Raw genomic sequence first — 24,855 nt, 5'->3', positions numbered from 1 at the left:
GCTATGAGACTTGAAATTGAGCTCAGGTGAATCCTGTTTCCATCCTAGAGATGTTTATTCAACATGATTGGAGTCCATCTGGGGTAAATTCAATTGATTGGACATTATTTGGAAAGGCACACCTGTCTGTATAAGGTCCCACAGTTCAGATTGCATGTCAGAGAAAAAAACAAGCCATGCGGTTGAAGGAATTGTCCGAAGAGCTCAGAGACAGGATTGTGTTGAGGTACAGACATTGTTTTGCCAAAAATGTCTGCAGCATTGATGGTCCACGAAAACACAGTATTCTCCTTCATTCTTAAATGGAAGAGGTTTGGAACCACCAAGACTCTCCCTAGTACAAGGGCACAGGGCTTGACCCAGATGCAGACACGGGAGGCAGATGGTTCAAGTCTCTGATATCTTTCATAATCCAAGGGGCAGGCAGGAGAATGGTCGTGGACAGGCAAAGGATCCTAAAGTCAGAGTCCAGGAGGTACAGGGTGGCAGGCAGGTTCGAGGTTAGGGCAGGCAGTATGGTCAAGCAGGTGGGTTCAGAGTCAAGGCAGGCAAGGGTCAAAACCGGGAGGACTAGCAAAAACAGAGAAAAGGAACAAACAGGAGCACGGAAATAACACGCTGGTTGACTTGGCAAAACGAACTGGCAACAGACAAACAGGGAACACTAGAATAAGTACCCAGGGACTAATGAAGAAAACAGGTGACACCTGGAAGTGGGTGGAGACAATCACAAAGACAGGTGTAACAGATCAGGGCATGACACCTAGAGCTGGCAGCCCAGCCAAACTGAGCAATCAGGGGAGAAGGGCCACTCCACAGTAAAAGGCACATTACAGCCTGCTTGGAGTTTGCCAAAAGGCACCTAAAGGATTCTCAGATCATGAGAAACAAGATTCTCTGGTCTGATGAAACCAAAATTGAACTCTTTGTCCTGAATGCCATGCGTCACGTCTGGGGGAAACCTGGCACCATCCCTACGGCGAAGCATGGTGGTGGTAGCATCATGCTGTGGGAAGGTTTTCAGCGGCAGGGACTGGAGACTAGTCAGGATCGAGGGAATGATGAATGGAGCAAAGTACAGAGAGTTCCTTGATGAAAACCTGCTCCAGAGTGCTCAGGATCTCAGACTGGGTTGAAGGTTCACCTTCCAACACGACAACAACCCTAAGCACACAGCCAAGACAACACAGGAGTTGCTTTGGGACAAGTCTCTGAATGTCCTTAAGTGGCCCAGCCAGAGCCTGGACTTGATCCCGATCAAAAATCTCTGGAGAAACCTAAAAATAGCTGTGCAGCGACACTCCCCAACCAACCTGACCGAGCTTGAGAGGATCTGCAGAAAAGAATGGAGAAACTCCCCAAATACAGGTGTGCCACGCTTGTATCGTCATACCCAAGAAGACTTGAAGCTGTAATCGCTACCAAAGGTGCTTACGCAAAGTACTGAGTAGAGGGTCTGAATACTTACGTAAATGTGATATTTAAGTTATATATTTTTTTATGCATTTTTTTCAAGAAGACCTTTTTATTATCAATTGTTTTCATCATTTTTAGAATAAGGCTGTAATGTCACAATGTGGAAAAAAATTATATATATATATATATATATATATCATTGTAACCAGCAGACTTAAGGAATACTTACCTAACTTACCTAACTTACCTAACTAGAGTGTAAAAGGTAACTTTTTATGTAATACACCACTTTGAAAGTGAGAATATACAAATCTGACTGTGATTTCTGATGGCTTTTCATCATTGTTTCAATCATCAAGGTAAAAGCAAGGACCACATGGTTTTGGTTGTTGATTCAATGTGTTCCCCAAACCAATATAAACATTTAACGCTATTTTGTGGCCATGTTGAAGCCATGAGCCAAAACGTAAAAAATCAGGCAAATGCATTTTCACCATTGAACTATAGGGTGCGCTACAGGCCGACCCGAGACTTCGCTGAAATAGCACAATATCAGGTTTCGTTGAAAGCAAAAAATTATACAAGTGTGCCAATTTTCACGCTTCTATACCAAATTGAACAATACGGTCGTTTTGGGGATCTCTCCTGGAATATTTTGGCAACCAGATTTTATACTGCAATCTTCAGTTCACTCCATTTTTCAATTTTAATTCGAATACAATTTTTTGAATGTGATATAATGCTTTCTTCATTGACATGTAGATATAAGTGAATGTATACTGTTGACATTTGGCCATAGAAACAATGACAAAAAATGACATATTTTCAACATCCGTAAAAGACCTCTTCTGTAGAAGATTTTTTATTTTATTTTTATTTCACCTTCATTTAACCAGGCCAGTTGAGAACAAGTTCTCATTTACAACTGTCACCTGGCCAAGATAAAGCAAAGCAGTGCGACAAAAACAACAACACAGAGTTACACATGGGATAAACAAACGTACAGTCAATAACACAATAGAAAAATATACAGTGTGTGCAAATGTAGTAAAATTAGGGAGGTAAGGCAATAAATAGGCAATAGTGGCGAAATAATTACAATTTAGCAATTTGATAGATGTGCAGATGCTGATGTGCAAGTAGAGATACTGGGGTGCAAAAGAGCAAAAATAAATAACAATATTGGTATGAGGTAGTTGGGTGGGCTATTTACAGATGGGCAGTGTACAGGTGCAGTGATCGGTAAGCTGCTCTGACAGCTGATGCTTAAAGTTAGTGAGGGAGATATAAGTCTCCAGCTTCAGTGATTTTTGCAATTCGTTCCAGTCATTGGCAGCAGAGAACTGGAAGGAAAGGCGGCCAAAGCAGGAGTTGGCTTTGGGGATGACGAGTGAAATATACCTGCTGGAGCGCGTGCTACGGGTGGGTGTTGATATGGTGACCAGTGAGCTGAGATAAGGCAGGGCTTTACCTAGCAAAGACTTGTAGATGACCTGGAGACAGTGGGTCTGGCGACGAATATGAAGCGGGGACGAGAGCATACAGGTTGCAGTGGTGGGAAGTATATGGGGCTTTGGTGACAAAACGGATGGCACTGTGATAGACTACATCTACTTTGCTGAGTAGAGTGTTGGAGGCTATTTTGGAAATGACATCGCCAAAGTCAAGGATCGGTAGGATAGTCAGTTTTACGAGGGCATGTTTAGCAGCATGAGTGAAGGAGGCTTTGTTGTGAAATAGGAAGCCGATTCTAGATTTAATTTTGGATTGGAGATCCTTAATGTGAGTCTGGAAGGAGAGTTTACAGTCTAACCAGACACCTAGGTATTTGCAGTTGTCCACATATTCTAAGTCAGAACTGTCCAGAGTAGTGATGCTAGTCGGGCGGGCGGGTGCGGGTGCGGGCAGCGATCAGTTGAAGAGCATGCATTTAGACATGCAAGATGTCTTCTCAATGTCTGGAAAATACGTTTTTCAACGTCTGGAAAAAAATATTTTAAACATCTGGAAAATATGTATTTTCAACTTTAATTCAGAACCGTTTCCCTAATTTCAATATCTGGATGAGATGTCTAATTTTACTCACTGGGAGGTCTCCACCATTTTCAGGGGTTTGACTAGATGGGACACAGATTATGTCAGATTTGACTTTTCGTAGCAGGTTAGGAGAATTTACCCAGCAGGTAAGGAGAGTTAACATATCAGGTTAGGATAATTAAGTTAAGTTTAGGAAAAGGGTTGGGTTAGTGTTAGCCAAAATACTAAACAAAATCTACTTTTGATCTCAATTTGACCAAAGCTGCACTCCTTCTAGCCAGGACCCATTTGCAGAGCATGATAGGCTTCATGTGCCGATTGAATGTACTTAAATGTTTAAAGGCCTGGTTGGATGAGTTGGGAATTGGTTTAAAATGCAAATGAATCACCATGAATATTAATTTATTGATAACTCTGTATGTCCTGGCGACAGCGTCTTCGGCATTGATTTGGTTCTCACAAAACAGCCATCATTTTCCATCAGTTTTCATAATGTCGATTTTTCTTCATTTTGATATGCTTCGCTTGCCATACTTTGACGTATTACGTAAGCGACGCTGACAGACCGGATAGCAAGCTATGGTGAGCCAGCAGTTTCTCCAAATCAATATTTATAGTGTTTTAAAGGATTTCATCACTTTTTAACTTAATTTATGATCACATTCTAAACTATCATTTTGTTGAACGTGTTTGCTGCATTTGAATTCCAATCTGCCATTTGCAGCCAGTGGAAACATGTTAGCTAGCTAGGTAGATTATGGCTAGCAACTTGTTATAGTTTTGAAGTAACGTTACAGCTAACTTACTGTTACTAGCTAAGTGCTTTTGACTATCTTCACTGTGTGTCCGATATGTGATTTATTTGACAGGGTCAAAGTCAGAGTGGAGGACATGGACCCGGGGGAGGAAAAAAAGACGACAAGGTAAATAATCCATACTAGTAGCTAGCTAGCTAGCTAACGTTACTCTGTCTCAAAATGTAGTAACGTTAGCGATCTAATGTTGCTAATAACACTAAAGCCAGTCTTGTGAAAACTTGAATATTCATATAACCAGTTTGCTACACATCGACTCTTTATGTCTGATAACTGGTCACACTGTTCTGTAACTTTTGCTGGACTGTTCAGGATAAGAAAAAGAAATATGAACCACCAATCCCCACCAGGGTTGGGAAGAGGAAGAAGAAGAGCAAGGGACCTGATGCTGCCAGCAAGCTACCTCTTGGTAAGTTAGTTGGGCTACATTTAACTTTATACTTTTCATTGTCACAGCAGAGATCATTTCTACTTACTGATTGTGAATTGTAAACTGCAACAGACTGCTGTTTACAATGTTACAACGGCTGTCTTTCCAGACAATTTTAACCGTTCCATACAGCTGAATGATCTCTCTCTCTCTCTCTCTCTCTCTCTCTCTCTCTCTCTCTCTCTCTCTCTCTCTCTCTCTCTCAGTAACTCCACATACACACTGCAGGCTGAAGCTGCTGAAGCAGGAGCGGATCAAAGACTACCTGCTGATGGAGGAGGAGTTCATCAGGAACCAGGAACAGATGAAGCCCCTTGAGGAGAAACAAGAGGTAGTGTTCTAGAAAATCTATTAAAAAGTCTTGCTCTTTATTGTTCCCGATGGGCGTTTAATGTGCAGGCCGCATCTAAAACGCAGGCTACACACTGTTCATATGGTCCTATCAGTAAAACATGTATCAGTCGATCTCTTTGCATCCCTATAAAACATAACACTATAAAGCCTTCACACTGCACCTTTTTTATCTAAATATTAATGAATTCATCCATCCTCTGTTGTCCTGCAGGAGGAGAGGTCTAAGGTAGATGATCTGAGAGGAACCCCCATGTCAGTGGGGAACCTGGAAGAGATCATCGATGACAACCACGCCATCGTTTCTACGTCTGTGGGCTCTGAGCACTATGTCAGCATCCTCTCCTTTGTAGACAAGGACCTGCTGGAGCCGGGCTGTTCCGTCCTTCTCAACCACAAGGTACTGACTGAGTCTGCCATTACTGACGGAGTCTGCCACTAAGGTGTGTTTGGCTGTTGCCCTGACTCAGGCAAAGCATTCATTGAAAGCTGATATTTACTGTACACTGCCATTGAGTGACGTGTGTGTTCACAGGTCCATGCCGTCATTGGGGTCCTAATGGATGACACTGATCCTCTTGTGACAGTGATGAAGGTGGAGAAGGCCCCACAGGAGACGTACGCTGACATTGGTGGACTTGATAACCAGATCCAGGAAATTAAGGTAGAGCAGTAGAGTACAATACAACAGTTCATGTTAATGCTCTACTCAGTCATAGCGTTTCAATGCATAAAACTCCCAAGATTTTTCCAAACAAACTATTCTGTATGCTTAATGTAAATGGTTACAGCTGAGTCCTTGGAGGCTAGTGTCACTTTAAATTGGAGGTACAGGGTCATTGTAATGGCTTATATGGAACGATATCAAACACATGGTAACCATTTTTCCTCCTTGTGGTTCCCTGTGTTCCTCTCAGGAGTCTGTGGAGCTCCCTCTGACCCATCCAGAGTACTATGAAGAGATGGGCATCAAACCTCCTAAAGGAGTCATTTTGTATGGCGCACCAGGGACCGGTAAAACAACTAAAACAATTGCAGACAAAAATTTAAGACAGAACAGCATTTGGATAGGTCTTTTCTCTGGTAATACTTAAAGGGGTGTTTTCCTGTGCACAGATTTAAAGGGCAATCTGCAGTTGCTACATTTGATTTCAGAGTTATTCATTAATTATATTTTCCCATTGATTCTTCAAGAATATAACTTATAAATGTCTCATGGACTTAGTTCAACTGTCATATCTCATCAGAACCCAAAATATGAGCTTTTTCTTTCTACTCCAATGTTTGTAAACAAAGTAAATGTAAACAAACACGGTATAGCCTCAACATGGTTAAAGCTATAATTTTGATATCATGGATGGTTAGTCCATCGCTCAGTCTATGAATTTAAGATGGGTTACATCTTGCTCCATCCTTCAGCTTTTTACTGAAACACTTTGTTATAGTTTTAACTGCTGATTGCACCTTTAAGCCTAATCCTGGACTAAAAAGCATTTAAAGGGGAGATTCTCCATTGAACTTGCTTTGTAGTCCAAAGCTACATCTAGAAACCGCCTCTAAAAGTGGCATAGTTTGACACCGTTCTTATGATGCGTTAGGGAAAACCCTACTGGCCAAGGCGGTGGCTAACCAGACGTCCGCAACTTTCCTGCGTGTGGTGGGCTCTGAGCTGATCCAGAAGTACCTGGGGGATGGGCCTAAGCTGGTCCGAGAGCTGTTCAGGGTGGCCGAGGAACACGCACCCTCAATCGTCTTCATCGATGAGATCGATGCCATCGGGACTAAAAGGCAAGGCTAGCGGGGTTTTCAGACCGTGGTCATTGAGGTTCTGTGCAGAGTATGTGTCTTATGTTGATGAGGAGCTCATCATAATTATAATGAAAAAATACAGTAGGCTCATTTCATGTTCACAAATCTATAGACTACTTTATTGTTACGTTATTGCACAGTGGGGGAAAAAGTACAAACAGGCACAAACAAACCCACTTTCCTACCGCCATCCCCCTAAATACAACAGTTGTCATTAAGTGTTTTACATTATCTTGGGCTGGCCTAGAGCAAATCACAATATCAGCAACTTAAAGATTATATAAGGCACACGTCTTCACATGTGATGGTACTGAATAGTTGTTGTTTTATAGCAGGGGTCTCCAACAGGTCGATCGCGAGCTGCCAGTAGCTTGCAGCCCACCCATGAGTAGCTCGTCAAACAATTCCACCTGTCATAAACGATGTGATAACCATCTTGTGGGTTGAAAGAAATACTTTCCCCATAACCTACTCAATTAAATGCTAACTGCAAAGTAGGCTTACCTGGCAGAAGTATATCATGAGTAAGTATATTATTTGTATCTATGCCTTGAAATTATGTGTAACTTTGCCATGAAATTAGCAGCGACAGTACAGAACCATCGCTAAACTGGCACATTAGACAGGACATTTCTGACTCGATAGATGCGCAATTAAAGGGGAACTCAAATCTAAATGTGTATTTAAAAAAAGTCTGGAAAATTCTTATTTAAGCGTTAACGTGGATTCAGAACATCCCATTTTGTTGTTTCTTTATGAACAATTGTCATTTTTTTCTAAAACCAGGAAATTAATGAGAACACAATTTGGGGAAATAAGCAGATTTTTAGGCCCCCCTTAGTTGTTAATTAGCCATTATTTTACCAGGTACATTGACAAAAAACATTGACAATTGAAGGGGAGAGGATAAGAATGTGCCTATTTGAAAGCTAGAAAAACATTAGTAGTGACGAGTAAAAAAATAAAATAATTTAAAGTAGCTCATGCTAGGAAAAGTTGGAGCCCACTGTTTTATAGTATTGCTTTAGTTTACAGTAATATAATTAACAAAATTACTGTAATAAAGTAAAATGGCCTGGCCGTCAGCGGTAGAAGAGTAACACAGCTGCCTCAAGCATGTCTTTTGAAGCACTCCATCTTTTGTGGGTCCCATAGCCATTCCAGGCAAAGGAGGTGAAGTCCCCACACTGTTTTGGGGCCGCCTCAGGGAAATGCCCACCACCACCAATACAGTATGCATCAACCTGTCCGCCTTTGGGTTTGGTCCCAGAGCAAATAGCCATGGCTGCCCGTTCCCAATTAATTGCTCTGAAACTGATGAAGCCTGGTTCAAACTCCCTTTGAGCGTAAGGGCCGTAAAATGCTTTGGTGGTCTGTTTGTCCCCATGGTCATAAACTATGGGAATCGAGGGTCCATTGTTGATCAAAGGTGCCCCAGCGTTGTACTTCACTGGGTACCTGTGGAATAGTTCATACAGGTTTCCCCCGTATTGGCTCAGGAAGCGTGTCTCGGTGTGGTAGCGCAGGATGGCAGTGGGGTTCCAGTCTTTCATCGGTTTATTGTTGGGAATGTGCCACACCGACATGTCTTGTGCCTTGATGTCATAGTAGCCAGGATTCTTGTAATCGTCAGTAGTGGCGCCTTCAACTTTTCCGAAAGTGTTCATGTTGACCCAGTTGCCATCCCCTTCTGGCCGAAAGGGGTTGCTGCCCTGCTGGCTTGTCCAACGGTCACCCAGCGTGCACTTCCCATAGATGTTGTTCTCGTGTACGCTCGCCACCAACGTCCAGCCGCCGCCGTCTGTGGTCATATCGCAGAAGGTTTGGTACACCATCCCGTTCTCTGTGGTCAGGTAATACAGCCCGTCTTCAAATTCAAAATAGTGCTCCCTTATTTCCTGGCAGCTTCTGGCAATGTAAAGGCACCTATCTCTTAGTAACTTCTCTCTCTTGGGAACTTCTGGAGCCTTACCCAGAAGTGAAGGGTTTGTATATGACGTGTGTTGCGCCATCAGGAGAGGGATCATCAGCAGAAGAGAACAGTACATCATGTCTGCTGAAGGCTGGACCAGACTCCGAGATGACACTAGGCAGGGCTTCAAGTAGGGAAGGTTTATATAGCCGTTCTTTGTCAACACAGCAGTTACTTTGTCAATTCCAATACTTTGTCAATAGTTCGTCAGCTTCTGGAGACACTCGAGAGGCACACTCAGCTTGTGAGCCAATATTTATACTCTGGGTTCAGGGATGAGTTGTACTTGTTGCACACTAATAGGTCTGTTTCGTTAACCACAAACTCATATACATAAGCTGGGTGCGAAGCCGTCTGCATCGTTAACATAGGTGACAGATATAGAGTGAAAAGGCAATATTGTAGCTTGCAAAACAGAAACCACAAAACAGGAATCATGCCCTCCCCACCCTCGTCTGTTGACCCATGTTCTTGTTTTCACTTCTGTTATTTAGCGATTACAGTACCACGTTTTTCAAGAGTAAGACCTTGAAGTTGAGCACCCCTCCTATTTTCCTGGTTGCTGAATCACGGAGACCCACCAACACCCACATTTCCATGGTATTTGATTAGGTTAGCAACAAACTGAAAATTGGTAAGCAGTAAGTCCCGAGGGGGAGTCGTATATGGCCAATATATCACTGCTAAGGGCTGTTCTTAGGCACAAGTTGAAATCTGGGAAGAAAGCTACTACTTAGGTTCTATGTTTGCCTATGCCAAAATAACAAGGAAACAATGCTTACTCAACCAATATTTGCCTATTGGCAAATATGTTCTTGTGCTTTGCACAAACTCACTGTCCTTATTGGTGTCCACCTTAAGTTTGGGAGGTTGGGGGTTCAATCCCTGGTGGAGTCATACCAAAGACTCCAATGCCTCTGTATAGCACTCAGCATTAGCGTCCTGTCCAGGGAGTGTACTGGTAGGCCGACATGAAGTTGCCTCGCTACTGAAACGGGATATAGGGCAGGAGCCTAAAGGCCAGACTGGCTCGGACAAGACTTACTTGCTTTACTATTGCTTAATGATTGAATTAGCAGTACAGTGGACACAATGAGATTTACATGACTATGTTTTGTATACCTCAATGTGTCATCGCTACGATAGTCTGCATCATTTACATAGGTGACCGTTATAGAGAGAAGCCACAGCTTGCAAAACAGAATCCGCAAAAGACCGTTGTCCTTGTGTTCACCTCGTTATTTAGCAATAACAAGTACATATGTGTTCTGCTAATAGGGCCCACCCTCGGCCTAGGCGCAGTCCTCTCCCTGTTCCCTTCACTGTTGTACCAAGGTTTCAATGCGTATCGGTTGGAAAAAATTGCTCAGAGAAAGAATTTTGTTTTAACAGCAAAGAAAAATCTAAAACACATTGGGGTCAAAATTATTGCCACCCCTGTTTTCAATACTCCGGCGCCCTCCCCTTGTGACGATAATGACACTGAGCCTTTTTCTAAAGTGTTTTATGAGATTGGAGAACACACTGGGCAAATCTTAGACCATTCCTCCATCACTGATCTTTCCAGATCCTTGATATCCTTTGTGTGCGCTTATGTACCTCCCTCTTCAATGTACCTCCCTCCACAGGTTTTCATTTGGGATTCAAGTCTGGAGACTGAGACGGCCATTGCAAAATGTTGATTTTTGTGGTCAATGAACCATTTTTTTGTGGATGTTGATGTGTGCTTGGGGTTATTGTCTTGCTGGAAGATCCACTTGCGGACAAGTGCCAGCCTCCTGGCAGAGGCAACCAGGTTTTTGACTAAAATGTCCCAGTACTTGGTAAAGTTCAGGATGCTGTTGACCTTAAAAGCAACAGGACCAGTGGAGGCGTTTGATAATTGTTTTATTACTTGTTAAATCAAACTCTTTCTCTGTGCAATTGTTTTAGTATAAAATAGAATTTCCCAATTTTAGGGGAGCATACAATATAGTTCGGTATTTGTGTTTATTTTATGCAGTATTTTTTTTGCTCATCTCCATCAAGGGTTTCAATAATTTTGCCGTTTTTCTTAAATACAAAAAAAAATCTATGTTGTGATTATTGTTGAGCACTCCTTATTTTCCTGGTTGCTTAATCACGGAGACCTACAGTGCCTTCAGAAAGTATTCACATCCCTTGAATTTTTCCACATGTTGCGTTCCAGCCTCAATTTAAAATTGATACTGTTTAGATTTTGTGTCCCTGATCTACACACAATACCCCATAAAGTCAAAGTGGAGTTATGTTTTCAAATTAATACAAAATGAAAATCTGAAATGCCTTGAGTCAATAAGTATTGACCCCTTTTGTTAACGCAATCCTAAATAAGTTCAGGAGTAAAAATGTGCTTAACAAGTCACATAATACGTTGCATGGACTCACTCTGTGCAATAATAGTATTTTAACATGATTTTTTGAATGACTACCCCATCTCTGTACCCCACATATACAATTCGATGTAATGTCCCTCATTCAACCACATAGACCAGGGAGGTTTTCCAATGGTTCACAAAGAATTGCACCTTTTGGTAGATGGCAATGTGGCAAAGAAATTCACTTTTTATCCCGAATACAAAGTGTTGTTTTGGGCAAATCCAACACAAGACAAGACATCGTTAAGTACCACATATTTTCAAGCATGGTGGTGGCTGCATCATGTTATGGGTATCCTTGTCATCGGCAAGGACTAGGGAGTTTTTTTAATGATAATAATAAACTAAATAGAGTTTAAGCACAGGCAAAATCCTAGAGGAAAACTTGGTTCTGTCTGCTTTCCAACAGACCTTGGGAGACAAACTCACCTTTCCAGCAGGACAATTATTATATATTTTTTAAATTGTACCTTTATTTAACTAGGCAAGTCAGTTAAGGACAAATTACCTAAAACACAAGGCCACATATACACTGGAGTTGCTTACCAAGACGACATTGAATGTTCCCGAGTGGAGTAGTTAGTTTTGACTTAAATCGGCTTAAATCTATGGCAAGACTTGAAAATGTCTGTCTAGCAATGATCAACAACCAACTTGAGTTTGAAGAATTTTAGAAAGATTAATGGGCAAATATTATACAATCCAGGTGTTCAAAGCTCTTAGACTCCCAGAAAGACTCTGTAATCAGTGCAGAGAGCTGTAATCGCTGCAAATGGTGATTCTAGCATGTATTGACTCGGAGGGAGGAATACTCATCTAATCAAGATGTATTAGTGTTTTTTTACATTTTATTTCCTTTTTTTTATTTTGACTTTACGAAGTATTTTGTGTAAATCATTGACTAAATTTGTAACCCACAATGTGGAAAAGGTCAAGGGGTGTGAATACTTTCTGAAGTTATTGTATGGGAACTCTGATAAATAGTCATCACCCAACTTTCCATTGGTCGCCCAATATATGCCATAGTGTCTACCTTGGGATTGGAAGGTTGGGGGTTCCATCCATACAAAAACCTTCATGCATCTCTGTATGTCCAGGGAGTGTATTGGTAGGCCGACATTAAGTTGCCTCTCGCTACAGAAACGGGAGATAGGCGCCTGCCCTAAGGGCTGTTCTGGCTCGTACAAAGCTTATTTGCTTTACTATTGCTAAGTGATTGAATTAGCAGTACAGTGGACACAATGTGATTACAGCAGTGGAGTAAGGGGAGGACCGTCCTCAGTGAATTTCATAAAACTAAAAATAGTGAAACATTTAAAGTTATCCTTTTTAGATCAAACAATTCTAAATATATTCACGTCACCAAATAGTTGATTAAAACACTGTTTTCCACTCTGTAGAGTAGCACCATGGTGTAGCCAGAGGACAGCTTGCTTGCTTCCTTCCTCTGGGTACTTTGACTTCAATACAAAACCTAGGAGTCTCGTGGTTCTCACCTCCTTCCATAGACTTACACTGTAATTAGGACAACTTCTGGATGTCCTCCAACCTATATATATGTATATATCACAAATGTACTTACTTAGCTAGAAAATGCAGCTAGCTAGTTTAGCCTTCTCAAACACTCCAGAGGGATGCTATGTTAGCTAGCTGGCTATGACTATCCAACACTGGAACTCTTCCTAGTCGAGGTACGATTTTGGTTTTATTAATTTATTGCCGCCAGGACCCGCTAGTGTAACTGCTAAGCTGTTTGCTGCTGACTGTACTCTGTACAGCATGATTGTAGCAGGTTTACTAACGCGTTAATTCTAGTAGCTATGACGTTAATATGGTGACAACGATGTAGGCTGTGTGGCAGTTAGCAGTTATGATATGAAGGTTTGGCTTAAAAATAATTTTTTGCCTGGTCACAGACAGCTGATGTGTTGTGAACTGAAGTCCACAAGTGAAGGGAAAAGGTGAGAGGAGGAGAGCGCATAGATGCGAGAAGGAATTGTACAACGATCAAAGGATTGTTGGTAGAGCATGGCACTTGTAATGCCAGGGTTGTGGGTTTGATTCCAAAGGGGTACCAGTATGAAAAATGTATTTTACTCACTAGTGGTGCAACGGATCTCTAAACTCACAGTTTTGAGTCACGATCAGATCAGATTTTTCGGATCAGCAAAAAAAAAAAAAGAGACATACAACTTTTTCAATGTTTAAATACAATCTTAAAATATATTCAATACTCAATTGTTAAATTAAAGTGCAATATGAGCCGTGTTACCTTTGAACAATAGTGAATGAATGTCCACGTCATCAAAAAGAAGGAAAGCAAAGCAGACCTGATTTTTGAAAAACTATTTGAAGTCTACATTGTCTGGGAAGAGGGGAGACCTCTTTGCAGTCACTATGTCCCCAGCCTTGGAGAACACCCTCTCGCTAGGGACTGATATGCCAATGTGAGGGTATTTACACTCATTGCTTTTCCACCATGCCAGTGGATCACCATCCACTGGAACGCCACTTGCTGCCTTGTAGGATGCCGCCACCTCTTTGATGGTGTTGGCAAACGTCTTGCCTGTGTCCTTGCTCACAAAGCTCTCCCCGAAAAGCTCCTTCATGGCCAAATAATTTTGTGGAGGAGATGCCCGTCTGCTTTTGTCGGCTCTGTGGCTTGACCCTGCAGAAAAAATTACTTGATCTATAAAACGAATTATATATTTTCATATAACTATAATTGTGGCATTAACATTTAATAAAAGCCATTATTATTCCAGATCAATAATGGATGATTCTATAATAGCATTAGCATAGACTAACATTAGACTGCAGTATATTTATTATTTAGGCAATTCACTCTTTTATTTTTTACCTCTTCAGTGGCCACAATCTCAGTGGTGAGCTCACTGTGTCTTCCGACGAAGGGCAGGGTCTAGGTGAGACAGGGACTTTAACCTTGGATCCAGTGCAGTAGATCTATGAAAGTAGTCGCCTACGTTAGGGGGGTATCTGAGGTTCAGGTCCTCTCTAATGGCAGCCTTGACATCTCTAGTGATGGTACTGTCTTCCTCACTTGGGGCCATGGATTGTAGAATCCTTGTTTTCAGAGGTAGGATCATGGACACAGACAGTGCAGTTTCAGTGCTCAGCCGGGTTTAACTGTTTTGAGGCGTTTGAGCACCTGGAGGACGACCTCTGTCACTTTTCACGTCATCTTCAGACAAGGTGACGGTGTCTTTATTTTTTCAGGGTCTTGTCTGTCAGTGCAGAGTATTCAGCTGCCTGCTGCTCAAGATAGCTCTCCAACATGTCATAAGTGGAGTTCCATGTTGTTGTGACATGGTGTATGAGCTTGTGGGTCGGTAGCTGTAACATTTCTTTCTTGGTCTTAAGCACATGAGTGGCTGTTGTGCTTCGGTGGAAAAAGGAAACCACCTTCCTGATCCTCCCAAGGAGGCGGTCCATCTGGTTACCTGAGATTCCCCTTTGAGATGCTAAATTGATCACATGTGCAAAGCAAGCTATCTGTGGCCCCAGTCCAGCCTCTATCACTGCATTTACTTGGTTCTTGGCATTAGCTATGGTGGTTGGGTTATTGCTATTGGGCCTCTCTAGCTTCCACTCTGCTACTGCTCCTAGCAGTACCTGTGCCAGATTTGTGCCTGTGTGACTCATAGAGGGGGCGTGTCTGTAGCACCGGACTTCGCATCTCCCACTCCTCTGTGGTGTAGTGAACAGTCACGTAGCTTTCCGTTACCCTGGAGGTCCACTCTTCTGTGGTGTAGTGAACAGTCACGTAGCTTTCCGTTACCCTGGAGGTCCACCAGTCTGTGGTGAGGGCAACAGAGGATGCCTTGGATAATCCATTGACAATTTTGATCTTTTCCTATTCATAAAAATCTGGCACGATCTTCATACTGAAGTGGGTGCGAGAGGGGATTTCGTAGCGTGGCTCCACCGTATTTCTGAACCCTTTGTTGTGATAAACATCCCAATAGATTTGGTGATTGCTTCAACCCGGTCTGATTCGTCAGCAAAGGGCTTAAATGCCGCGGTGAGAAGTTGTTGTCTCTTGGCTGAGTTGGCTCCCGTCACTGACACACCAGGGTGATGACACTTTAAATGTGTGGCTACGCTCAATGTATTTCCATGATCATACGACTTTCTTGTGGTACAATGCCTTCACACCGTAATGGTGTTGTCCACCACCCTTCTTCCGTCATCATATTTGACAGGGAAACCAAAATGCTCCCATACATGAGACTTAAATGAAGCGGGAGGCTTTTCCAGTTCTTCAGCTTCTCCGCTAGTCATGGCTGTCACTGCTCTTTTTTCTTATTTGCTTTTTGCAATGTGAGCATCCAGGATTGATTCGTTGGGATTCAACATGCCAAAATAATGGAATCAACCTTCAGGCTTCAGAGTGAAACACAGCATCTGTCTTTATCTTTTCACTGCAACTCTGTACTGAGATGTAGGGAATTATTACTTTATAAAGTAACAGCGGCAGTAAAACTGCATTTCACACTATGATGGTTCAACTTGAATTGATCCGTGGTTCACATGCGTGCTGAACCGTGGGGGGGGGTGATCCGTGGTTCACATGCGTGCTGAACCGTGGGGGGGTGATCCGTGGTTCACATGCGTGCTGAACCGTGGGGGGGGGGGGGGGGGGGGTGATCCGTGGTTCACATGCGTGCTGAACCGTGGGGGGGGGGGGTGATCCGTGGTTCACATGCGTGCTGAACCGTGGGGGGGGGGGGGGGGATCCGTGGTTCACATGCGTGCTGAACCGTGGGGGGGGGGATCCGTGGTTCACATGCGTGCTGAACCGGGGGGGGTGAGCCGTGGTTCACATGCGTGCTGAACCGTGGGGGGGGGGGAGCCGTGGTTCACATGCGTGCTGAACCGTGGGGGGGGGGGGGGGTGATCCGTGATTCACATGCATGCTGAACCGTGGGGGGGGGGGGGGGGGGGTGATGTGTGCTGAACCGTGGGGGGGGGGTGATCCGTGGTTCACATGCGTGCTGAACCGTGGGGGGGGGGGTGATCCGTGGTTCACATGCGTGCTGAACCGTGGGGGGGGTGATCCGTGGTTCACATGCGTGCTGAACCGTGGGGGGGGGGGGGGGGGGGGGGGATCCGTGGTTCACATGCGTGCTGAACCGTGGGGGGGGGGATCCGTGGTTCACATGCGTGCTGAACCGGGGGGGGTGAGCCGTGGTTCACATGCGTGCTGAACCGTGGGGGGGGGGGGTGATCCGTGATTCACATGCATGCTGAACCGTGGGGGGGGGGGGGGGGGTGATGTGTGCTGAACCGTGGGGGGGGGGTGATCCGTGGTTCACATGCGTGCTGAACCGTGGGGGTGATGTGTGCTGAACCGTGGGGGGGGGGGGGTGATCCGTGGTTCACATGCGTGCTGAACCGTTGGGGGGGGGGGGGGTGATCCGTGGTTCACATGCGTGCTGAACCGTTGGGGGGGGGGGGGGGGGGGGTGATCCGTGGTTCACATGCGTGCTGAACCGTGGGGGGGGGGGGTGATGTGTGCTGAACCGGGGGGGGGGGGGGGGTGATCCGTGGTTCACATGCGTGCTGAACCGTGGGGGGGGGGGGGGTGATCCGTGATTCACATGCATGCTGAACCGTGGGGGGGGGGGGTGATCCGTGGTTCACATGCGTGCTGAACCGTGGGGGGGGGGGGGGGGGGGTGATCCGTGGTTCACATGCGTGCTGAACCGTGGGGGGGGGGGGGGGGGATCCGTGGTTCACATGCGTGCTGAACCGTGGGGGGGGGGATCCGTGGTTCACATGCGTGCTGAACCGTGGGGGGGGGGTGAGCCGTGGTTCACATGCGTGCTGAACCGTGGGGGGGGGGGGGTGATCCGTGGTTCACATGCGTGCTGAACCGTGGGGGGGGGGGGGGGGGGGGGATCCGTGGTTCACATGCGTGCTGAACCGTGGGGGGGGGGGATCCGTGGTTCACATGCGTGCTGAACCGGGGGGGGTGAGCCGTGGTTCACATGCGTGCTGAACCGTGGGGGGGGGGGGAGCCGTGGTTCACATGCGTGCTGAACCGTGGGGGGGGGGGGGGTGATCCGTGATTCACATGCATGCTGAACCGTGGGGGGGGGGGGGGGGTGATGTGTGCTGAACCGTGGGGGGGGGGTGATCCGTGGTTCACATGCGTGCTGAACCGTGGGGGGGGGGGGGTGATCCGTGGTTCACATGCGTGCTGAACCGTGGGGGGGGTGATCCGTGGTTCACATGCGTGCTGAACCGTGGGGGGGGGGGGGGGGGGGGGATCCGTGGTTCACATGCGTGCTGAACCGTGGGGGGGGGGATCCGTGGTTCACATGCGTGCTGAACCGGGGGGGGTGAGCCGTGGTTCACATGCGTGCTGAACCGTGGGGGGGGGGGGGTGATCCGTGATTCACATGCATGCTGAACCGTGGGGGGGGGGGGGGGGGGTGATGTGTGCTGAACCGTGGGGGGGGGGTGATCCGTGGTTCACATGCGTGCTGAACCGTGGGGGTGATGTGTGCTGAACCGTGGGGGGGGGGGGGGGTGATCCGTGGTTCACATGCGTGCTGAACCGTTGGGGGGGGGGGGTGATCCGTGGTTCACATGCGTGCTGAACCGTTGGGGGGGGGGGGGGGGGGGGGGTGATCCGTGGTTCACATGCGTGCTGAACCGTGGGGGGGGGGGTGATGTGTGCTGAACCGGGGGGGGGGGGGGGGTGATCCGTGGTTCACATGCGTGCTGAACCGTGGGGGGGGGGGGTGATCCGTGATTCACATGCATGCTGAACCGTGGGGGGGGGGGGGGGTGATCCGTGGTTCACATGCGTGCTGAACCGTGGGGGGGGGGGGGGTGATCCGTGGTTCACATGCGTGCTGAACCGTGGGGGGGGGGGGGGGGGGGGGATCCGTGGTTCACATGCGTGCTGAACCGTGGGGGGGGGGATCCGTGGTTCACATGCGTGCTGAACCGGGGGGGGTGAGCCGTGGTTCACATGCGTGCTGAACCGTGGGGGGGGGGTGAGCCGTGGTTCACATGCGTGCTGAACCGTGGGGGGGGGGGGTGATCCGTGATTCACATGCATGCTGAACCGTGGGGGGGGGGGGGGTGATCCGTGGTTCACATGCGTGCTGAACCGTGGGGGTGATGTGTGCTGAACCGTGGGGGGGGGGGGGGGGGGGTGATCCGTGGTTCACATGCGTGCTGAACCGTTGGGGGGGGGGGGGGGGGGGGTGATCCGTGGTTCACATGCGTGCTGAACCGTGGGGGGGGGGGGGTGATGTGTGCTGAACCGTGGGGGGGGGGGTGATCCGTGGTTCACATGCGTGCTGAACCGTGGGGGGGGGGTGATCCGTGATTCACATGCATGCTGAACCGTGGGGGGGGGGGGTGATGTGTGCTGAACCGTGGGGGGGGGGTGATCCGTGGTTCACATGCGTGCTGAACCGTGGGGGGGGGGGGTGATCCGTGGTTCACATGCGTGCTGAACCGTGGGGGGGGGGGGGGTGATCCGTGATTCACATGCATGCTGAACCGTGGGGGGGGGGGGTGATCCGTGGTTCACATGCGTGCTGAACCGTGGGGGTGATGTGTGCTGAACCGTGGGGGGGGGGGGTGATCCGTGGTTCACATGCGTGCTGAACCGTTGGGGGGGGGGGGGGGGGGTGATCCGTGGTTCACATGCGTGCTGAACCGTTGGGGGGGGGGGGGGGGGGGTGATCCGTGGTTCACATGCGTGCTGAACCGTGGGGGGGGGGGGTGATGTGTGCTGAACCGTGGGGGGGGGGTGATCCGTGGTTCACATGCGTGCTGAACCGTGGGGGGGGGGTGATCCGTGATTCACATGCATGCTGAACCGTGGGGGAGGGGGTGATGTGTGCTGAACCGTGGGGGGGGGGTGATCCGTGGTTCACATGCGTGCTGAACCGTGGGGGGGGGGTGATCCGTGGTTCACATGCGTGCTGAACCGTGGGGGTGATGTGTGCTGAACCGTGGGGGGGGGGGGTGATCCGTGGTTCACATGCGTGCTGAACCGTTGGGGGGGGGGGGGGGGGTGATCCGTGGTTCACATGCGTGCTGAACCGTTGGGGGGGGGGGGGGGGGGGGGTGATCCGTGGTTCATATGCGTGCTGAACCGTGGGGGGGGTGATCTGTGGTTCACATGCGTGCTGAACCGTGGGGGGGGGTGATCCGTGGTTCACATGCGTGCTGAACCATGGGGGGGTGATCCGTGGTTCACATGCGTGCTGAACCGTGGGGGGGGGGGGGGGGGGGTGAGCCGTGGTTCACATGCGTGCTGAACCGTGGGGGGGGGTGATCCGTGGTTCACATGCGTGCTGAACCGTTGGGGGGGGGGGGGGGTGATCCGTGGTTCACATGCGTGCTGAACCGTGGGGGGGGGGTGATCCGTGGTTCACATGCGTGCTGAACCGTGGGGGGGGGGTGATCCGTGGTTCACATGCGTGCTGAACCGTTGGGGGGGGGGGGGGGTGATCTGTGGTTCACATGCGTGCTGAACCGTGGGGGGGGTGATCCGTGGTTCACATGCGTGCTGAACCGTGGGGGGGGATCCGTGGTTCACATGCGTGCTGAACCGTGGGGGGGTGATCCGTGGTTCTCATGCGTGCTGAACCGTGGGGGGGGGGGGGGGATCCGTGGTTCACATGCGTGCTGAACCATGGGGGGGTGATCCGTGGTTCACATGCGTGCTGAACCGTGGGGGGGTGATCCGTGGTTCACATGCGTGCTGAACCGTGGGGGGGGGGGGGGGGGGTGATCTATACGCGGATCTATACGGATCACAGATCAACTGCAGTCCGTTACACCACTAGCACTCGCTGTTGTAAGTCGCTCTTATCTAGAGTGTCTGCTAAATGACTAAAATGTAAATGCTGTTTACATTGAGCTGGGTGAATGGAATATGAATGACAATCATCCAATATGCTGTAATAGAAATAAGGCCATGCTCAAAAAAAATAAAACTGTCCTCCCTCATCTTAAACGGTACCGACCGCCACTGGATTACAGTACTATGTTTTGTATACTTCAATGAACCTCCATGTATAGGAGGTAATCGCTACAATTTTATGGTGTGTCTCAGTGGTTGAGGTTTTGTGGGCTGACTACTGTCCTCTGCAGGTATGACTCTAACTCAGGAGGAGAGCGGGAGATCCAGAGGACTTTGCTGGAGCTGCTTAACCAGCTGGATGGCTTTGATTCCAGAGGCGATGTCAAGGTCATTATGGCCACCAACAGGATAGAGACCCTGGACCCCGCACTCATCAGACCAGGTACACGATAACATTATTATACGACTATGAATCTTCAATTGAAATTACAATGCAGGCTATGTCAACCTAAATTAATACTGACTTTTAGCAAGTAATGATTGGAGATGCAGTATCAAATTGATTTGTAAAACCCTTTTTAAATCAGCCGATGTGACAAAGTGCTGTACAGAAACCCAGCCTAAAACCCCAAACAGCAAGCAATGCAACTCTAGAAGCACAGTGGCTAGGAAAAACTCCCTAGAAAGGCCGGAACCTAGAGAGGAACCAGGCTCTGAGGTGTGGCCAGTCCTCTTCTGGCTGTGCTTGGTGGAGATTATAACAGAACATGGCCAAGATGTTCAAACGTTCGTAGATGACCAGCAGGGTCGAATAATAACAGTGGTTGTAGAGGGTGCAACAGGTCAGCACCTCAGGAGTAAATGTCAGTTGGCTTTTCATAGCCGATCATTGAGTTCGAGGCAGCAGGTGTGGGAGAGAGAGAGTCGAAAACATCAGGTCCAGGACAATGTAGCACGTCCGGTGAACAGGTCAGGGTTCCATAGCCGCAGGCAGAACAGTTGAAACTGGAGCAGCAGCAGGTGGACTGGGGACAGCAAGGAGTCATCAGGCCAGGTAGTCCCGAGGCATGGTCCTAGGGCTCAGGTCCTCCGAGAGAAAAGATTTAGGGGGAGCATACTTAAATTCACACAGGACAAGACAGGAGAAATAAGACTGATCCTAGCACCCTGACACAAACTATTGCATCATAAATACGAGACGGGAGGGGTCGGGTCCTGCCATCCAGGCAGGATATAACCCCACCCACTTTGCCAAAGCACAGCCCCCACACCACTAGAGGGATATCTTCAAACCACCAACTTACTACCCTGAGACAAGGCCGGGTATAGCCCATGAAGATCTCACCCACTGCACGAACCCAATCCAGACAGGAAGATCACGTATCTTATGTGATTGCCCCAAGGAGCATGTCCTCTGATTTGGTATAACTTTTTGTCCCCCAATCCTCAGGCCGTATTGACCGTAAAATAGAGTTCCCCCTGCCGGATGAGAAGACCAAACGAAGGATCTTCCAGATCCACACCAGCAGGATGACTGTGGCAGACGATGTGACCCTGGACGAACTGATCCTGGCCAAGGATGACCTCTCCGGAGCTGACATCAAGGTGCAGTAACAAGCTGGGAGACAGAAAGACTGTATGCCCTTCTGTTTAACTTTTACCTTCTGGTTTTACTGCCATCCTGTGGCACCTCAAAGAATTTTCACTGAAGTGTTGAACTTATTTCTCTCACTTCAGGCCATTTGTACAGAGGCAGGGCTGATGGCTCTGAGAGAGCGCAGGATGAAGGTGACGAACGAGGACTTTAAGAAGTCGAAGGAGAACGTGTTGTATAAGAAACAGGAAGGGACACCAGAGGGACTATACCTCTAACAGGGGCGGAACGCACTTCAGAAATGTCCTGTTCTTTCACTTACTGCTTCAAAACTGTTATTGCCTAGTAAAACCTTTCATACATGTTCATTGTATAGTTTGGACTAGATGTAGCCAGCTGTTTGGTATTCAATTCTGCAGCTGTTAAAGTAAGTTGGCTTTCTGAAATGAACAATCTTAGGTTACGGTAACAGACCATAATACAAGTATCACCTCTTGAAGTAAATAAACAATTTGAAACAATTCAGATTTTTATTTCAAATAAAGTACGTATTGATTTTTTTTTTCAACCATGGTCAATTCTTGTTTAATATTTCATTAAAGCAACAGGTTAGAATCCATGTTAAGAAATCAACCAATTACAATATTTCCATAATGTGCAGCTGACTATTGTTTCAGTCAGGGAAAGAGAGAACTGGACAACAACTTTGCATATAAATGAACTGAGTGACAACTAAAAAATGAACAAATCTACTATAACCAACAAAGATAAAGTATGTCACATGACAAAGTAGGTCATGGTAGCTTCTTGCTGTTCCAGGTGGTTGTTCTGCCCTTGAACCTGCGTTTAAAAAGGGAGAGTAAAACACAGGACAATACATTTGAGTTCAGATTAATGCCGCAATTTGCTGTATCAGACTATACCTCAATGACTTCAAACTGGAATCTCCTCTCGAGCAGAGCTTTCCTTTGTACCACCACCTGACAATAGTGATGGACAAAGAGAGAGAGAAGTTGTGAGGATGGCAGTGGTATTGTACTAAATCTAGTGTACAATTAGTTTTGCTCTTACTCACAGACACAGAAACACCAATGATAATGGCCAGGGCAATGATGAGGATGAGGGCAGCAAAGCCTGGATTGATGGTCATCATGTCCATGTGTTGGTGGTCATAGTGAAAGAATAGGACCTTGACGGAGTCCCTCGCCACCTCTAGTCTCCGGCCGTCCACCTCAAACCCAAACCTGTTGCTTTTCAACTAGACAGGATGGCAAAACAGTTAAATTTCACTGCATAGTTAAAGCAAAATATTAGCACCAGGCATGTCAGATTGAACAGACCTTTATACAAAAAAATGATTATTTCTTAAAATATGGAGCCCCTGTCGACTGTCAAAGATATATTCAATGACTTTACAAGCAAACAGAGCCTTTTTGAAAGGTCTGAAAGCAGATACAGCTCTTACAAAATGTCTCACATCTCTCTCAATGTAGTAGGCCACAGTTGCTATGTCCACTGGCTCCTTGTCTGTCCTGTCGTCAGTCAGCCGGATGGACACTACTTGGTACAGTTCCCGCACCTGAGGACGTGGCCGACCGGCACAAATAACACATTCATAAAGACAGAGCTCACTCACAATCTCAAACGATAATCTATGAGGAAACATGCCTGCTTACTCACAGTTATGTCTAGGATCTGTGTTTTATCCAGCGTATATTCCCTGTCCAGCTTTAATACCAACTGCCTGAAACAACAATGGTGCCGTGACATAACTTTTCAATAAAAATTGTATTTAATAAAAAACTGCATATCAATGGGTTACTACAGAGGAAGGAAACAAACCTTCGTATCTCATCCATGGTTTTTGCAACAGGTGTAAACTCCGCTTTAAATGTGAATTGAATATCAATGACACTACAAATGAAAGACAGAACATAATTATTGATCACTTATCATGTATTTTAGAAACAATATATAATACATAATAAAATATATAGTTTTCATGATTTCACTCACTGGACTGTGACCAGCCTGTCACATTTGAGGGGGTCATGTGTCTTGTCAGAGACTGGGACTCCAGCCTTGTTAACACACCAGCATAGTTTGGTGTCCTCCTCTCTGCACTGTTTAGGTCTGAACATACCAGTTCCATCACAGTTTGGATGGTACTTTGTCCCTAAACTCCCCCCAGTTAACATGGTTCCTGTCCTGTGCTTGCTCAACATCTCCAGGTGTATTAGACGACACTTGGGAGTCACTGATGAAGAGTTCAATAACATAAGATATTTCCAATTTCATATATCATTCCAAATTAACTCAGATATCAGATAGACATAGCCTACAGAGTAATGTGTGTGAATTTATACAAAGGAAGCAATTGAACCACTTAATTTATGTCCAAGCCTAAATGTCTAAAATCATACTGATATACAAGGCAAATCCAATAGCAGATAAGAGATATAATCCACAGAAGATGGTCTTACACTGGGTGCAGTTGACAGTGATGTTGTCATAGCCTCGGAACACAGGTTCACAGGTGCCACAGCGGTTGACATGGCAGGTGACATACTGGTTGTGATGACATATAGCTTCTCCACACACTGTGTCAACTTCACAGTCTTCCCGGACAGGAAATGCATCATCATTACATTCTTTATCTGTGATCAGAATATAGATCATCATGAATGGAAGTCATTTCCAAATGTAAAAGTTCTGTTGATCTGATTTCAAGAAAAAACAAATACAGCTATGAAGTGAGAAGCTATGAAGACCACATGATATCCATGTTACCATATATTTCACTAATGGAATTCTACATCACCATAGCACAGCCTGAGTAGTTGGTATCAAGTAGAAATGTAGCATTTAGTTAGTAGCATGTAAAGGCAGAGGCCAATCCAGTAAACTCACAGAGGCACATTATAATAGGTTAAAGGTCATCAGAAGTGTCAGACTCACCTGAGACAGCCAGAGTGGATGCTCTACTACTCTGAAGGATAAGCAGTAATGAGACTATATAAAGCTTCTCTACCCTCATGTCTGTGTTTCCTCTCTCCTTCCCTCCTGACTCTAAAGTGTACACTCCGGTGTGCTCCGTTCCACACCATTTAGCTGTGATGTCGTTATCCCACAGGAAATGCACACTAGCATCCCTCAGGATTCACAATGCGTGAAAGGA

At 46.6% G+C, this 24,855-nt stretch overlaps 3 protein-coding genes across 3 annotated transcripts; 1 reads left to right on the top strand and 2 right to left on the bottom strand.

Moving 5' to 3' along the window:
• The first annotated feature begins 3,971 nt into the window (after positions 1-3,971).
• LOC139375086 (26S proteasome regulatory subunit 4) lies at positions 3,972-22,245 on the top strand. The gene is made up of 11 exons (XM_071116523.1): positions 3,972-4,035; positions 4,323-4,376; positions 4,581-4,677; positions 4,905-5,029; positions 5,264-5,449; positions 5,585-5,713; positions 5,967-6,063; positions 6,648-6,837; positions 20,374-20,525; positions 21,534-21,688; positions 21,821-22,245. The coding sequence occupies exons 1-11, from the start codon at positions 4,033-4,035 to the stop codon at positions 21,953-21,955; spliced, it is 1,323 nt and encodes a 440-aa protein (XP_070972624.1). The 5' UTR covers positions 3,972-4,032; the 3' UTR covers positions 21,956-22,245.
• On the bottom strand, positions 6,949-12,774 carry LOC139375088 (intelectin-like). Its single transcript, XM_071116525.1, has one exon. The coding sequence runs from the start codon at positions 8,907-8,909 to the stop codon at positions 7,941-7,943; it is 969 nt and encodes a 322-aa protein (XP_070972626.1). The 5' UTR covers positions 8,910-12,774; the 3' UTR covers positions 6,949-7,940.
• LOC139375087 (epithelial cell adhesion molecule-like) lies at positions 22,194-24,346 on the bottom strand. Its single transcript, XM_071116524.1, has 7 exons — positions 23,694-24,346; positions 23,520-23,591; positions 23,358-23,421; positions 23,155-23,256; positions 22,753-22,935; positions 22,601-22,657; positions 22,194-22,517 (listed from the first exon to the last, which is right to left on the bottom strand). Exons 1-7 carry the CDS (start codon positions 23,954-23,956, stop codon positions 22,455-22,457), a joined length of 804 nt encoding a protein of 267 aa, XP_070972625.1. The 5' UTR covers positions 23,957-24,346; the 3' UTR covers positions 22,194-22,454.
• Between the last annotated feature and the right edge of the window lie 509 nt (positions 24,347-24,855).

This window comes from Oncorhynchus clarkii, chromosome 19 (assembly GCF_045791955.1).
Source record: "Oncorhynchus clarkii lewisi isolate Uvic-CL-2024 chromosome 19, UVic_Ocla_1.0, whole genome shotgun sequence".
NCBI lineage: Eukaryota > Metazoa > Chordata > Actinopteri > Salmoniformes > Salmonidae > Oncorhynchus > Oncorhynchus clarkii.
This window is presented reverse-complemented; position numbering and strand designations above follow the sequence as displayed.